The 16310-nt window shown below is 44.6% G+C and overlaps 1 protein-coding gene across 24 annotated transcripts in view; it reads left to right on the forward strand.

The window, feature by feature from the left end:
• Etl4 (enhancer trap locus 4) overlaps positions 1 to 16310 on the forward strand; it is a 900329-nt gene that overhangs the window by 849650 nt on the left and 34369 nt on the right. For all 24 annotated transcript variants that reach the window (XM_006497408.4, XM_006497426.3, XM_006497414.3 and 21 more), the window contains 2 exons: positions 359 to 408; positions 6589 to 6755. In XM_006497408.4, the coding sequence (XP_006497471.1) occupies positions 359 to 408; positions 6589 to 6755 (217 nt within the window). The remainder of the gene's footprint in view (positions 1 to 358; positions 409 to 6588; positions 6756 to 16310) is intronic.

The raw sequence follows: 16310 nt of genomic DNA on the forward strand, positions 1-16310 counted from the left end.
TTTTCCTTCGTGGTAATTCTTGGACAAAGGTAACACTTTGGCCCAAGAAGGGTCGGAGGGCTTCCCAGTGCATGTGGCTTCATGGACTACTTGCTGAGCAGTGCCTGTTACTCCCATCCATGCGTGTCCACAGCCACCATCATCTGAAAATCACTGTATGTCCAGCTGCATCCTACCTGGGTCAGCACACACCTGGGAAGCCTTCTCCATCTTGGTCAGTCATGGAGCTGATGTCAAACACCTTCATTGCTTAATCCATCACCGCTAAATCTTTAGAATAGAATGGTCAAAGAAAGATGGTAGCACTTTGAAAACTGTAGAGTTGACTCTTTTTTTTTTATTGTTTTCTTTTATTTAGTGAGAAAATGGTGAAAGCCACAGCCAACAGGAACCAAGCAGATGGTGCAGGTGAGTGCTTCCAGAAGTTCTAGAGGCCATGAGTTTCAGTTAGCTTTAGCTGGCTTCACGAGTACTCAGTGTTTCTCTAAGTTGATTGGTATGGTTTCAGAGGAAATCACCACAGCTACTTCAGCTTCCTGCAGTGTGGAAATTAACTTTATCGGCCACTCATCCATCCTACTCACGTGACCTGACTTCTGTTCCTGGTACTTGTGTGCAGAGTGAATATGGCGAATGTAAAACATTTCTCTGACTGCTTAGAACTTAGAATTCACAGAAAAGCTAAAAATGTATGTGTGTTGAATATCAAGAATTAGGGGATACAAGTTTACCCAACAGGGCTTGCATCCCCCCTGGAAAGGTGACTAAGGGGTACCCAGAGTACCTAGAACTTAGCAGAGGGAAAGGGGTACAGATCCTTCTACGTAGAGGCAACTCAGATGTCCCTTAAGTGTACTGTGAAGCCATTGGGAGATTCCAGTCTGGGGAAGGATGTTAGCCTGGGTGTAAAATGGGAATATGTAACCACTTATAGAAATCTAGACAGGAAAAGAGAATGAGTGTGAGCTAGGGCTTTCCTTTTAAATGCTAGCACTCTCCTGAAGGAGGACTGACTCTTGTCACTAGCGGACCTTCCTGGTGTCATCACTTCTCTGTGTGTTGACAGCTGGATCCTGTGGTCCCCAGGCCTCTCTGCAGACTGTGCTGTCTTCCTGCCTGCTGGGTTAGAAACAAATCATGGCAGGAGTGTGCTCACAAGCTGAGGCTCTACAGAAGCAAACAGCCAGCTGTATGAAACCTCTAATTTGGGGGACGCCACATCTTCTAGTTTGATGCAGCACAGGAATGTGGATAGGATTAGGAACGTAGGTTTAACCCCCACCACCGCCACCCCTGGCTCCACTCAGGCTGAGCAAAGCTTAGCCCTGTTTTATGGGATGTTTCTCCAGCATTTGACTTAGAAATCAATCCATGGCCTGAGCTGAACCCTGGCAGTTATTTCATAGAAGTCACTAAACTTGTCTTCAGAGCAATTGCCAGTTGGGGATATTAATTCACTCGTTTCCTTATTTATTATGAACTTAAGAGGATAAAGTGAAACTACTAAACACTAAAGCCTTCAATCCCTCCGAAACCCACTCTGGAAATGACGAGCATCCTGTGTGCCATCCTGATCAATGTTGCACATGCAGGTTTGTAAGACCCGACACCTTCTAGATGTCTGTAGAGTAGTAAATAAGGAAATGCTTGGGAGTGTCTCCTGTGTACCTGGCACTGGTCATGCATTAACTCGTTGCTGTCTATCCCCATGGTAGGTATCATTTGATTTCCTTGTTGCAGATAAGGAAACAGAACACACTGCCACGCACATGTGACACACAGATCATAGCCCTACTCTTCTGTCTCATTATTTTGTGCTATCATATCCCAGTCTCTTGAAAGACAACACCAGTTGTTTGATTTCCTCACTTTGCAATTGTTGAGCAAGGCAGAAGAAGCAAGTGGAGTTTCTTTGGCTGTGTTTTCAAGTGTGTGATCACTAATTCTGGGGACAGACGGTGGTAGTGGCCACGTGTTTTCTGAGAAGCTAGGAGACTGGCAATGCCATTGGCAATGTGAGTGATTTTCGCTCCTGTATCTCTCCCCAGTTTAGTTTTCTCCTTCTAATGAATGTATCAAGGCTAGACATTGCCCACTGGGGTTTAGTTTCCATAGCAGCCTGCACAGTGCACAAAGTATATTAATTCTTCCATAATCCTAGGAAGTAAACTATAAGGAAAGCAGTATTATTATCCCTGTGTAAAGACAGAAAACAGACTTATATAGAATCCAAGGAACTCATTTGGGCAAAGGTCAACTAACACAAATGAAATCCAGACTTTCTGAAAATGTGTAATTTAAGTTAGACATGAGGAAGCAGGAAGTATCTCCTACTCTGAGGCATACGGTGTATGCGTGTATGCTACAGTGTTTATTATCTCAGCTACCACACCTAGCCCTATGAGAATGATGCTGCTATTCGCATCTTTTATCTATCTATCTATCTATCTATCTATCTATCTATCTATCTATTTATTATTTATTTATTTATTTATTTATTTGATGCAAATACACTGTAGCTGTATTCAGACACTCCAGAAGAGGGTGCCAGATCTCGGAATGGATGGTTGTGAGCCACCATGTGGTTGCTGGGAATTGAACTCAGGACCTTTGGAAGAGTAGTCAGTGCTCTTAACCACTGAGCCATCTCTCCAGCCCCCCCCACTTTTTTTTTTAGTTTTTCAAGACGGGGTTTCTCTGTATAGCCCTGGCTATCCTGGAATTCACTTTGTAGACCAGGCTGGCTCGAACTCAGAAATCCGCCTGCCTCTGCCTCCTGAGTGCTGGGACTAAAGGTGTGCGCCACCACACCCAGCCTGCTATTCATATCTTATATGGAGAGAAATATTCTCACAGTAAGTTAAGATGCTCAGAGTCCCCCAGCCAATGGCAGTCAGCCTTCCTAACCTCCTCACTCCAGTATTAGTTCTATCACAACAAGGTACATTAAGTTCACCTCGTACACACACTTGTTAAGATTCCTACTGAGATCTAACTAGGGGCCAGTGAGAGCTCTCAGTGGATAAAGTTACTTGGACAAGCCTGTTGATTACAATCCTCAGGCCCCCACATAAAGCTAGAAAGAGAGAACTGACTGCAGAGTGTTCTGTGACCTGCGACTGCATGCTAAGTCATATGCACTCCTCGAGTTCCCAACACATACATCATGATGATGATAAGTTTAAGATGTAACTAACCAAGATGAATTCCCTAGAGTAGACTCAGTGTACAAAAAGGAGAAAGATTTTGGGGACAAACACTATGTTGTCTCTTACTACTAGGCTCAGCAATAAACTGAATCTGACTACTCATCGGGTGTGTAGCGTACCCAGTTTCCAGGTCTTGTGGCTCTCGTGTGAATGAGGACCTACCTGCAGTCCCCAGCACTAGATCACCTCCATCCTGAGTCTGCATCTCAGGGCCTTTACTAAAGATCCTTCCTAGCTTTTAGGTCACCCCGGTGCTGTGTAGTTGCTGAGACTCTAGATGGAGGCAGAAAAGATGGTCCTTTATACCATTCTTCTCAGAGAACTAGTTCAGCTGAGGACTATAAGGCTTACTCTTCACCAGACAGTGGACTAAGCAGTTACAGGTGCTGACTTCCTGTCGAGTAGTCTGCCGGGTAGCACCAATACCCATTAGATAAGCAAATACAGAGAGAACACAGTTAAGTTACTTGCTTGCTTGAATCATGAAAATGGCTTCCAGGTTCTGGCCTAAATAATGAAGTGACCTTGGCTCACTTCATTCAGTGAATATTGACCTTGGCTAAAATCAAATGGAGAAAGACAGAAAGCAGTGTGGGGAGTTGAGTGGAAATAATGAGTTGGGTCTGCTTATAGAAAAGGCTGGTGGTGATGTGAGGCCATTGGTATGTGGCTGGGGGAGGGAGGAGGCTAGGCAGGTGGCAGAAGAGAATGGGATTGACCCTGAGACAGTAGAAGAACAGGCTTAGGACAGAAGGTACCCATGTTTCAAAGGCTGGATTTAGAGAAGAGACTGATGACAAGGGAGTGGCAGAGAGGGAAAGAAGGCAAGGGGTGGACATTTCAGTATGACAGGAAAGGAAAGACATGACTGACAGACAACAAGGACCAATGGTGTGCTGAGTGAAGTCATGCTCCCCAGAGAGTCCTCATTCACTGTGCCATCACTAGCCACTTCTTGAGCAACCGCTTCAGTGTATCAGTAGGACTAAAACGGTGGAAAATGTTTTCTTAAAGCCTATTGTCAGCATTCATCTGTAACAAAAAGCATGTGGACTGGAGTCAGCCGCCTTTAAGAGTTGGCTCAGCAGGTAAAGGTGCTGGCTGTACAAACCAGGCAACGGAAGTTGGAGCCCAGCATCCACTGAAACTTGGAAGGAGGAAACTCACACACACACACACACACACACACACACGTGCACACACACACACAAACATAAGTAAATAAGATTAGTGATGTAAGCCAGGAATGTGCAAGGACCAAAAGATATGTAAAAGGACTGGGCTTTCATTTAGGTGAGGGGCTGGCAGGGCAGGCGAACTAGCAGGGTCCTTTTTCACCAAAGAGAGACCTCCATGATTCCATTTACTGTCCGGCTGATATATAGTGTAATGTTGGGAATATTGTCATGACTCTACACGTGCATCCATACCTACAGACAGGGCAGACATTGTCTGATTCTAAAGCGACAACTTGACACTGATAGCTGCTCCCTATGAGATCTCCTGACCTTGGAAGACACTAAGTTAGTTGTGACATGTGGCCATAGTGAGAGATGTCACTGGGTATCCTTTTCCTTCACACCCTCACTGTGGAAAATAGTCTCAAGAGCTGCCCAGGTGGCAGCTGCTGACTTTCTGAGGGTGACTTTATATGTGCATAAGGGAAAGGCACACATACAAGTCTTGACTGCTGACAGTGTTCATAACCACTAAGGCTCATAGGACAGCTAGAAGTGCTGACCTTCTGAGGTTCCTTGGAGGCAGTGGAACAGCTGACTTTGGACAGTCACCCTAGTATGAAGAACTTGGTGTGCCACCAGCTCTGCATCCCAGTTGCTGAGCCACAACAGAAAGACAGGCCCCCAGTAATAACCACTGCAGGGTGTATAAATCAAGGCCAACCTGGGTTATCACCAAACTCCCAGCAAAGGGAGGGAGAAAAAGAGGGAGAGGAGGAGAAAGAGACTGTTTGTCATTTTGTGTGTGTGTATGTGTGTGTGTGTGTCTGTTTGTAGATGTGTGTGTATATCTGTGTGTGTCGGTCTGTCTTCATGTATGTTTGTAGGTATATGTGTTTGTCAGTCTGTCTCTTGCTCATATGTGTTTATGTATGTGTCTGTCTTCATGTGTGTTTGTGTGTGGATATCTGTCTCTGGCTCACTATGTATCTATCTGTGTGTGGTATGTGTTGGTGTGTGTGTGTGTGCGCGCAAGAGTGTGCTTGTAAATGGTTCTGTTTTGTGGTGTGTATTTGTGGGTGTGTATGTATATCTATCTGTCTCTTACACACAGGTGTCATTCTCTGTGAGAGAGAGAGACAGAGACAGATTCAGCGTTTACTCTTGGGGCCTGTTTCATATCCTTGCATTCTCCTTAAAAGGTCAAACCATAGAGTACACGGTCTTTAACCTTGCTCATCTCAGGCCCCTCCTGAATGGGCCCATGAAATGTGTGATCCTTACATAAAGTGACTTGAAGACTGAGGCTGTGGCAGCTAGGAGACAATTGAGGGGCTTTTCCTTTCTACAGAAGCCTAGTGTAGCTTTTCCTTTCTTAAGTGCGAGAGAGAGCCCAGTGTCCCAGAGCAGCTCCAACACTCAGCTTCCTCCACCGCGAGCCTACATGTTTCTTCCCATTGCTTTTTTGTTTTCTTTCCTAAAGAATTCTTAAGTCAAGCCACGTTTTCTTACTAAGGGTGATAATGTACAGAACTCTTACTTCTTTTGGTTTTAGAAACCTGTGAAGATTTAGGTAAAAATATGCTTTTTTTTTTTTTTTTTTTTGCCATCTCTGTGTCTAATGTGTTCTATGTCTGTCTGCCAGCAGGGGCTGGTCACATGCCCTATGAAAGCCCAGAAATTAAATTCTCCCCTACTCTAGAAGGACAGATATATACTACACAAATTTTAAAAATCTAAAACTTCATGGTAAAAATACTAGAATACCAGCGTCCAGAAATACTGTTAATTCTTTGTTCTGTATACTTTTCAACTTTTTAATCCCCTGTGTGTTTAAAGAGAGAGAGAGGGGAAGGTGGAGGAGTCTGCACTGGGGGATTGGAGAGGGATGAGGAGGGGGATGAAAGGGGAAGTGGATGGCTAGAGGAGCTGGCAGCAGCACAGACGTTTAGCTTCTTGACATGGCATCATGCTGTGAATACCATACACTCTGCTACCTCATGGCAGTGAAACTTCTAGAACATGAGGGTTACAGGCTGCGTTCCTTGGCACGCTGTGGACTACTGTTTCCATGACATTTTTCTTAGTTTCCAGTCTTCTGTGGAGAGGTAGGCCTCATGCTCAGGTGCTGTCTGCATTGTAAGGCTTCTGCTGTTCTTTGTGTGGTTTTGTTGGTTAGTTTGTTTGTTTTTCCCTCATAGGAACGGCCCATGTTTCTGCAGGGAAGGTTCTGGGCTCTGTGGAGTTCTCCCTGCCGCCCAGCCAACCCCTGCCTGCCGGAACCTCGCCCATCCACACTAGCCTGCTTGACATGAGGAGGAACGTGGCTGAACTCAGGCTCCAACTCCAGCAGATGAGGCAGCTCCAGGTACTCCTCACAAACATGTCCCCTGTCATAGTGGCTCTAGGCCTGATTTCTCTGCATGCCCATCTCCCATCTCCACCCATGTGTCAGCTTCCCTGGGCGCCTTTACTGTCCTTTCTGTAGCAGCTAGTTGAAGGAAGGAACGACACATATGACCAGAATGGCACAGGTTCCTTGTTTATCTACAAGCCTGGTCTAGAACCTTCCCCTATAACTAAAGCCAGTGTATCACAACTTCCTTTAACAGTCAGTGTGAGCATCCTACCAGGCAAGGCTGCCAGCTCTCAGTGTGATAGAGGTCCATCCCTCCTCCGCAAGCAACTGTGGTGTCTTTAGAACTTGAGTTTAGCATAGAAGATGGAGTCATGTGGGTGAAAAAAGCTACTCGGGATGATTTGCTGAGGAAAAAAATCTGCATTTTACTTGGGTAGTATGTTCCAGATTTCCCTTATCCTTTTCATTACTGAGGAATATATGAGCTTAGGGAATCAAAGGGAAGGCAAAACTAACCCTTCCTGTCCCTGATCTCAGTAGGGCAGAATAGAATATCCCATCTCTAGCCTGAGTCCTAAGGAGTTGGGAGGCCCAGCACAGCATGAGGTCACATGTTTGCCCTGGGTGCCGCCTCACCTTTCCTGCCTTTGACTGGGGCTTAGACATTGAGGACATAGTCCTAGCTTGACCTTCGGGGGGGGGGGGCATCTCCCTGAGCTCCTTTAAGAAGTTCATAATCCAAATATTGTTAAAAATTGAACACACCCTGGAGCCCAGGCAGCCACATGGACCGAGATCCTCTGTGGCTAGTGGAAGCAGTGCCCACAGAGTGAGATACAGGCAGGAAAGGACTTGGAACCATAGTTTCTTCTGCACCCCAGTGGCATGGACCCAACCAACATGTTTCACCACCTAATTGAAGCTAAGAATGTGCTTTCCTGCCACTGGTGTCTAGAGGTGGGAAGTGGGAAGGCAGCTAGATCCGGAGTCAATCCCAGCCCTGGGAGGCTAGGCCAGAAGATCATGAGTTTGAGGCCAACATATTCTGCATAATGAGATACTGTCTTAAAAATCACCTCTTGGGGAGAGGGGGGGATTAAAGTGTAAAATAAGGGCAACTGGTTTGGAAGACCTCCTCTGAGGCCCCAGTGTACATGGTGAAGACTAACAAAACTGTCCACACTGCTTAATGCTCAGAACCCACCATCCACCCACTCTTTGTCCCTCTGTCTTAGATACCTAGAACATTTGGTGCATATTTATTTAAATCACCTCTCTATTGTGGCATCTGTGAAAGTCCATCTTGGAGGGACTTCTTGTCTTGCAATTTTTTTTTTCATTTTATGTATATGTAGAGGTGTGTATGCGTGTGCATGTGCGTCTGTGTGTGTGTGTGTGTGTGTGTGTGTGTGTGTGCAGTGTACGCAGGTGAGTATGCAGGCATATGGCCGTGCACCTGTGCATGCAGAGACAGAAGGGGACCTTGGGTTTCTTCCTCTATTGCTCTTCAACATAACACTTGAGAACAGAATCCCTCACTGCCCTAGAAGCCTGCTGTTTCAGCTGGGCTGACTGGCTCCTTAGCTCCTGGGAGCTGTCCTTCAATGCTGAGACTACAGGCCTGTGCAACCACACCCTGTTTTACATGTGTGTGCGTTAAAGATTCAAATTCAGGTCCTCGTGCTTGAACACATGCAAGTACTCTTACCCATTGAGCCATCTCTCTGCAACGAAGGAAAAGGGGGATAAGGACAGGAAGGAAGGAAAGAGGGAGGAGACAGAGGGGGAATGAAAAAGAGAATGGAGAAAGGGGGGGCGGTGATGGGAATGAAAAGGGTGGAATTAATTTTGCAATGAAATGAATTGTCTCTGTTGGTGGCTATATTGACAAAGTAGAATGTCTTTAGTCCTCGGAGTCCTAGTAACAAAGGAACAAATGAGAACCTTCCCTCTTCAAAAGCAGTTCATCCCCACTCAATTCCAGCTGGCTCTGCCCTGTAGACTTAGACTTCATGTTTCTAAGTGTTCTCAGGACTCACATCAATTCTGGACACACAGGTCTGATGTAAACCAGCTCCAGTGTCAAGTGTTAGAAAAAATTAAACCTAACTGCTGGGGCTCCCAAGGCCAAAGGACGGGTCTTTAGGTCAGACACCACCTGTCACCTCCCAGTTTCTTTCCTAGTTTGTTCCTGAGTCTGCCCCTCCACACATTCCAGCTGCCCTTTAACGCCACCTGCTGGCTATTTGGAAATTGTGCCCCCCTCACTGGACTCCACCTCCTCACTCCCACCCCCAAATTGAATCTATCAGTTCTATAGTAGGTCCTAACTGCTCTCCAAAGTGAGCAGCTGTTGGGGTTCTGTTGCTTTAGCCTGACTGAGCACAACAGCTGTGTCAGCAGTTTCATAAGCATTTGAAACATTGTTACTAGCCGGGCATGGTGGCCCACGCCTTTAATCCCAGCACTCGGGAGACAGAGGCAGGCGGATTTCTGAGTTCGAGGCCAGCCTGGTCTACAGAGTGAGTTCCAGGACAGCCAGGGCTACACAGAGAAACCCTGTCTCAAAAAAGAAAAGAAAAGAAACATTGTTACTGTGGATATACTTGGGTGGTACATCTCATTGTTTGGTTCTGGGACAGTTGGGAGAGATCCCTTATTACCTGCTGCCCCTGTCAACCTTGAATCTATGCCAGCACAGTGTAAAACTGTCACTTGCTTAACAAGGAAGTTCTTGGCCAAGGTTTAGTAGCCCTACCGAGTTTCTTGATCCCTATAGAACTGCTCCACCTCATTGGCTCTCAGTGGGACTTATAGCAATGAGCAACACCATGCTGAGCTTATAATAGTTAGTATTTCCACAGCAGACACGAAGAAGATGTGAGCACTTTGTTTCTTAACCTGGCTGCTGTGAGCCTCCCATCTCCACCCAGATCTTTGTATTTCCTGTGTCCCAGGCTTCTCTCCTTCTCAAATGTCTGTTTTCCAGCCAGATGAATCTATTTAATACCAGAACAATTGAGAATAATTAAGCTGGGACAGCAACAATTCTCCTTCAGCACCTGTATTATCCTACAGTGAATATGAAATGCAGCCCCAGAGTGTCCATTGATAGAGCTATCATTAGAGAGACATACAGAACTCTCTCAAAGAGTCTCTAAAGGACAAGAATTGAATTAGAAATTCAAATGTTCTTGGAGCTGAGTTATAAAATAGTGAAACGGAATGAACTCTTTTGTGTTTGGCAGCCTGCTCCAGTAATTAGATAATTAAATCATTGGAAAGCCCTAGACTATAGCAGATCATTGTATGTGAACATTTTATTTCCAGAGTGATGGATTCTTCGAAGGAATAAAAATGTGAAGCAGATACAAGGGGTGCTTAGATGGGGGCACTGATGTCAAGGAGGCCATTGAGACAAGTCTCTACCATATGAGTCTCCCTCCTGTTTCACATAAATTATCAGTAGACAAGACATGACCATAGTTAGGGTTTTATTGCTATGAAGAGGCACCATGACCACAGCAACTCTTAGTAAGAAAAACATTTACTTGGACCTGGCTTACATCTCAGAGGTTTAGTCCATTATCATCATGTCAAGAAGCATGGTGGCATGCAGGCAGACATGGTGCTGGAGAGGTAGCTACATCTGGACCAGCAGGCAGCAAGAAGAAAGAGTGAGACCCTGGGCCTGGCTTGAGCATCTGAGACCTTGAAGCCCAACCAAGTGAAACAAGTCCTCCAGCAAGGCCACACCTCCTGATAGTGCCACTCCCTACAAGCCAATGGGGCCATTTTCATTCAAACCAGCACAGAAGTGTTCCACCCACACTGCCCAGTAGAGACACCTTGGGTCCTTCACAAGAGTACATGTACTGAGTCACCCTGTCAGAGTCTGACTTCATTGGTATAAACTGGCAGCTAAGCTAGTGATTCTAGACTATTCCAGGGTAAGAAGTACTGCTCTCAGGTTATTGTGAATGCTCAATCCAGAAGACAAGTTGGGATAAGCCAGCTGTCACAAATGCCAGAGTGAATGGGAATGAGTACACGACCACTCTGTAAGCCCAGAAGGAGATGATAACTTAAACCACCCCAAACCATGTACCTCCTCTCACCTGATGGTCAGCTGCGCCCTCGGCACCATCAGATTTGCTGTAAGCCACAAGTGAATGGGATAGTTTCACTGTGGTGTTCTCATTCCTGGGTAACCTGGCAACAAAAAGCATTGCAACTCAACAGATGTTTTCAAAAGATGATGTACTTCATCCGTTACTTTTCCTGAGATAGAGAATAAATAAAAATCCACTTTTTCTGAAGGTGAAGAGTTTCTTTCCTGCAGAATGTTCCAATACATAGACTGTTTTTTCCTAAGAGAATAACAGACCCACAGATGTGACCGTGCTTCTGTCCCTTTCTGAGTTGGGGGAGAGAAGTATATTTCTGGAAAAAAACAGCTACTATAAAGACCACAGTTAGGACTTCACCAAAGTCAAAAAAATGGATAGATTCTACTGTTCCAATTCAAACATTTTTCCTTGGACCTTTATCTCTTTATTGGGCTTTCTGATAAGTAAAAAACCAGGTTATTCTAAACTTAGTTTTACATTTTTAAGATCTTTGAGGGTTTGCTATTGTTGTCCTAGTGAGGGAGGATCAACACTGAAGAAGGGACAGTAATATAATGAGCCCTTGTGTAATTCAACAGTTGTCTTAATCTGTTGTGCTAGAGTCTTTTATTTCATGATGTCCAAATGTATAGCCAGAGGACTATATGCCAGAGGAAAGCACAACAAAATCTGGCCTCTGTAGGACAGAGCTATTTTCTTCAACAAAGCCGAAATGGTAAATAAAACAGACACAGAAGTTGACAGTTAAGTTACTGAACAATCCACCAAGCTACAGTCAGATCTTAGACAAAGGACTACCTAAGATGGTGAGGCAGCACCCAGACATTTGTCCATGACCAGGCATTGTTTGTTTTGTTCCCCGAAGCCTTGGGGAGGTCTTACATGGGTGGTTAGGAGTCATTCTGGGGTCTGGTTTTCATTCCCAAACTGCCTAGTTTGTGGTCTAACCACTGCTCAGTGTTACTGAAGCAGCATCTGGCCCATTTTGCTCTCAAGCCATGTTGCCAAGACTGGTTTCACCTAGTAAGTCAGGGGTGAGCATGGGAGATGTGGGCTATTTTGAGGTAGTTAGATTTAGATTTAAACAGTTTGTACATTATTCATAAAGTTGACATGGATAACTCACTTTGCCCAATTAAAGACTAAGTGGCCAAGAACATTCTAAGTACACTTATAAAAACGTCAAGGGCATTTCTAATAAATTGTGTTTGCAGCTAAGAGGGAGTGGTTGCAGTTGCAGTCAACCTTCCTGTTGTTGACAGCTAGAGAACTGGAAGCTATCATGAACACGACTTGCAAACAATGCACAACAGACAACATGAGCCTGGGTTGCTCAGAAAAAAATGAAGACACAGGAGGTGAATCCCACCATTGAGTTTGCATCTTCCCAGAGGTACTTTCCAGATGTAATGCAGAAACTCAAGCAGTCCTGGGATCATCTTCCTCAGCAAAGGAGATAAAAGCAAGTTCAGAGAGCTGAAGCATCTAGCATTTATGGAATGGAGTGCATAGAGAAGATGTCTCCATATAGAAAGAACTAAGTTAATCTGGGAGCCAGATATTGAGTAATAAGCCAAATGCGTGTGACGTGAACAACTCTCTGAGTTAGGCAAAGACCATGTGGGTAAACCAGCAAGCCAAAATCTCCTAGAGACCACCCAGACCTGGAGAAGTTCAAGTTTTGGCTAGCAAGAGTGACGAAGCCATATTGGATACCTCAGGATTAAGTACAGTCTAGAACAGTCTCCAGTGTTGGGCTAAACTAGCCCAAGTGTAAATTACCCTAGATTCTCCCTGCAAAACCTTAAAAATAATTCTCTCAATAACAAAATGAACCTCACATAACTGGCCTGTCAGGGAATATCTAAAATCTGTAAGAAGAAGAATAAAATCTAATAGTCTGTGCCTAACGTGCAATCAAAAACTGCTAGACATGAATAATGGTAAAAAGTACAATCTATGAAAACTCAGCCAATGGAAGCCTACTGGAAGTGATGGAGATAATTACATTAGTTGAAAAGACTTCAAAAAGCACTCAGATTATTCTCAAATGTTTCAAAAAAAAAAAAGCATGAGCCAATGCTACAAGAGATTACGGGTCGAAAAATATGTAAGTGGAGCTTTTGATAGTTAAAACACACACACAGTAGGGCTGGAGTGATGGTTCAAGAACACTGTTTCAGTGGTTAAGAGCACTGGATGCTCTTCCAGAGGACCCAGGTTCAATTCCCAGCAACCACATGGCAGGTCACACCTGTCTGTAACATCAATTCCAAGAGATCAAACACCTTCACACAGACATAAATGCAGGTAAAACACAAAACACATAAAGTAAAAAATAAGTAAATTGTCTTGTTTTTAAACACACACACACACACACACACACACAGTATTTGATAAACTTAAAAGACGAGCCACTGGCCAAGGAACGCTATAGGAAACAGCAACAGAAACCATCCAAAAGTTAAGAAGGAATTATATTGAAATTCAGTGACCCATGAAACAGTATTACAGCGTCAGTGGGGAGAAGGAAACTATTACAAAGGAGAGTGGGTACAATTCTTCCAACCTTGATGAAGGTTATAAATCCACAAACTAAAGAGCCCAGTAAACACCTAGACTGGTAAACACAAAGGGAAACTCTGCAGAGGATACTGGAAGACTAGGGTTAATAGAGAAGACAGGCAGAGGGAAGAGCCACTTCATCCAGGGAAACACACATCAGAATTAATACTGACTTTAAACCAGCCATAAGATGAGACAGAAATCAGTTCAATATCATCTTCAAAGGCTCAATGGGGGTGGGAGTGAGGACTCTGTAAGAAAAGAGAATAAAAAAATTAAAAGAAAGAAAAAAAGATACTTAGTGCCAACTCTTTTATGAAGTCTGTGTTACTATATCTTGGTTAGCTTTTTTGTGATGAATACCATGACCGAAGCAATTGAGAGAGGAAAGTGTTTATTTGACTTACATTTCCCAGTCACAGTCCATCATGAAGGAAAGTCAAATCAAGAAGTGAAGCAGAAGCCATGGAGGAGCGCTGTTTCCCAGCTTGCTCTCCGTGGCTTGCTCAGCCTGCTTTCCTATACAAACCAAGGACCGTCGGCCCAGTGGTGACAACTGCCCACATGGACTGGGCCCCCCCACAATACTCAAGAAAATGCCCCACAGGCCAATCGGATGGATGCGACTCCTCAACTGACACTCCCTCTTCCTAGAAGTCTCCAGCTTGAAGTAACCAGCAGCTACACTAGGGACAAAACCAAAGGGTGGAACGTCTCAGACCAGCAGCCCTTCCAAAAATAGACGTATCAAGCCATAAACAAAATAATAGCAGTGAAGTTCAGTAATGTACTAAAAGATAATTATCTTTTAAGTATAGGAGTGTATTAGCATAGAAATCTAAGCAGCTGTGTTCGGCCTCATCAACAGAATCAAAGGCATATCCTCTCAGTAAACACAAGAGACCTGTGCTAGAACGCTCCATAGGTGATGGAGACTCAGCTGTCTCCAGGATGGAGGAACCTTCCTCAGCCCCAAGGAAGTGCTATTGGTAGTGAAACCCCACACCTAACCCCAGTAAAAGCAAGAACTCAGTGGAAAGAAATCAACTTTCACTTCTATTTTGAACTGCACTGTCTTATCAAATGCATCAAGGATTTGAACTAGCAAAGCAAAACTGCACATCTTCCTTGCAAACAATACGATTGCATGGGAAACCGAAAGAGATCTACAAAAGCACTAATTAAAAATAAGCGACTTTAGCAAGATCACCAGAATTGAGTCAAAACAAACTGTTCAGTATCTCAATACAAGGGAATGTCACTCAGCCATAAAATGAACTGCAGAAATAACATGGCTGGAGTCTCAAGAGCTCTGGGCTGGGCTGGGGGTGTGGCTCACAGGCATAGCAGTTGCCCAGTACATGCAAAGCCCTGAGTCCCAAGTCTGCACTGGGCCTGGGAGGACTGAATGAAAGAAGCCAGACGTCACAGAGAATGACTGTGTCATTCCATTTGCATGATATCCTAGGACAGGAGGAACCATTCTATGATGACAGAAGTACAGATGCTCTCCTTGGGCTAAAGGTTGCTAACTTAAAAGATCATGAAGGAAATTTCTGGAGTGACAAGAAAGTGTTGTCTCTCTTTTTCAATGCCATGTAGTGGTGGGCACATTTGTGGACTCGTGGAACTGTGTCAAAATGTAAGGATGTATCTCTTACTGCTTGTGTACTCTCTTTCAACAACTGAAACTTGGACCTTACCAATCCTCTCAGGTTCTGACAGCAGTTTAGGAGAGAGCTGTGGACCCACATCTCACCCCCTGCTTTTCTTTTTCCCTTTGCTGGGATGAATGGGGCAGTCTTATGGCCAAGACATAATAGCAGTAACAGGACAGGATAAATGGAGTAGGGAAATGGACTAAAAACTAACTAGCTCAGCATTTCTTCCTTTGGGAATCCCTCCTCACAGGGCCATGAGAATTTCCTTCTCTGTTCCCCTCAGCTGACTCCCACAATGCCTCCTGTCTGGAAAGGAGACAAAGCCTAGCCCTCAGGAATAGCTGCTGCTCCTCTACTCTGCTAACACAGTAACTCTAATATTATGTACAATTGTCTTCTTCCAAGACATCCATAGCTGCATTAGAAATGTTACATTAGATGTATCCACTATGTGCCAGAAAGTGTGCTCGTAGCCTGGAACAAGACTCTTGTCTAGATAGAAGAACAACTTGGGAGTCATAGTAAAATGACCTCTCTCTAAGCTGGATTGAGCCTACACTACCAAATAAGCCCAAACAAGTCACACGGCCTCTCAGGGGCGATTTCTACTTGCTACCTCTCAAATTCCAATTTGAAGGCCCTCCCAGCAATACTTGATATTTTGGATAGACATGCTGCTCCAGGATTGTCTGAGCTTGTTTCATTGTGGAGTGTAAGCAGGAGGGTGTAGCAGAGAAGAGAGTGTGTACTAACTAGCTCATGGCACAGTGATATCAACTCTCCTTTCATGAACCCTTTAGACCATGATGCTGTCCTTGCTAGTAAAACACATTCACCCAGGAAGTTTAAAAAAACATTCTGATGCTCAGATTGTCCCCAAAAGCAGCTAAATCAGTCGAGTCTCTCACAGGCTCCTTAGCCTCATCCACAACCTTTACAACTACTTAATCACGTATTGCTCTGTGTCTTGCATATCTAGCTCCAGTCACTGTGCCTCCATAACACAGCAGAGTCTGTGGCATTTGCTCCACGGCCCTGAATTCAAGCCCAACTTTTCATAGAAGGCAGTGCTGTTTATGTATCGTTGACCTCCGTATACAGTGTCACCCATAGACCTGCCACAGCCTCTGCAGCACAGCTAGGCTGAGCTCAAGGCTCATCCAAGCTGGTGGCTCACACTTCCTAATTCAACCACTTAGAGTCTGGAT

This window comes from Mus musculus, chromosome 2, assembly GCF_000001635.26.
Source record: "Mus musculus strain C57BL/6J chromosome 2, GRCm38.p6 C57BL/6J".
NCBI lineage: Eukaryota > Metazoa > Chordata > Mammalia > Rodentia > Muridae > Mus > Mus musculus.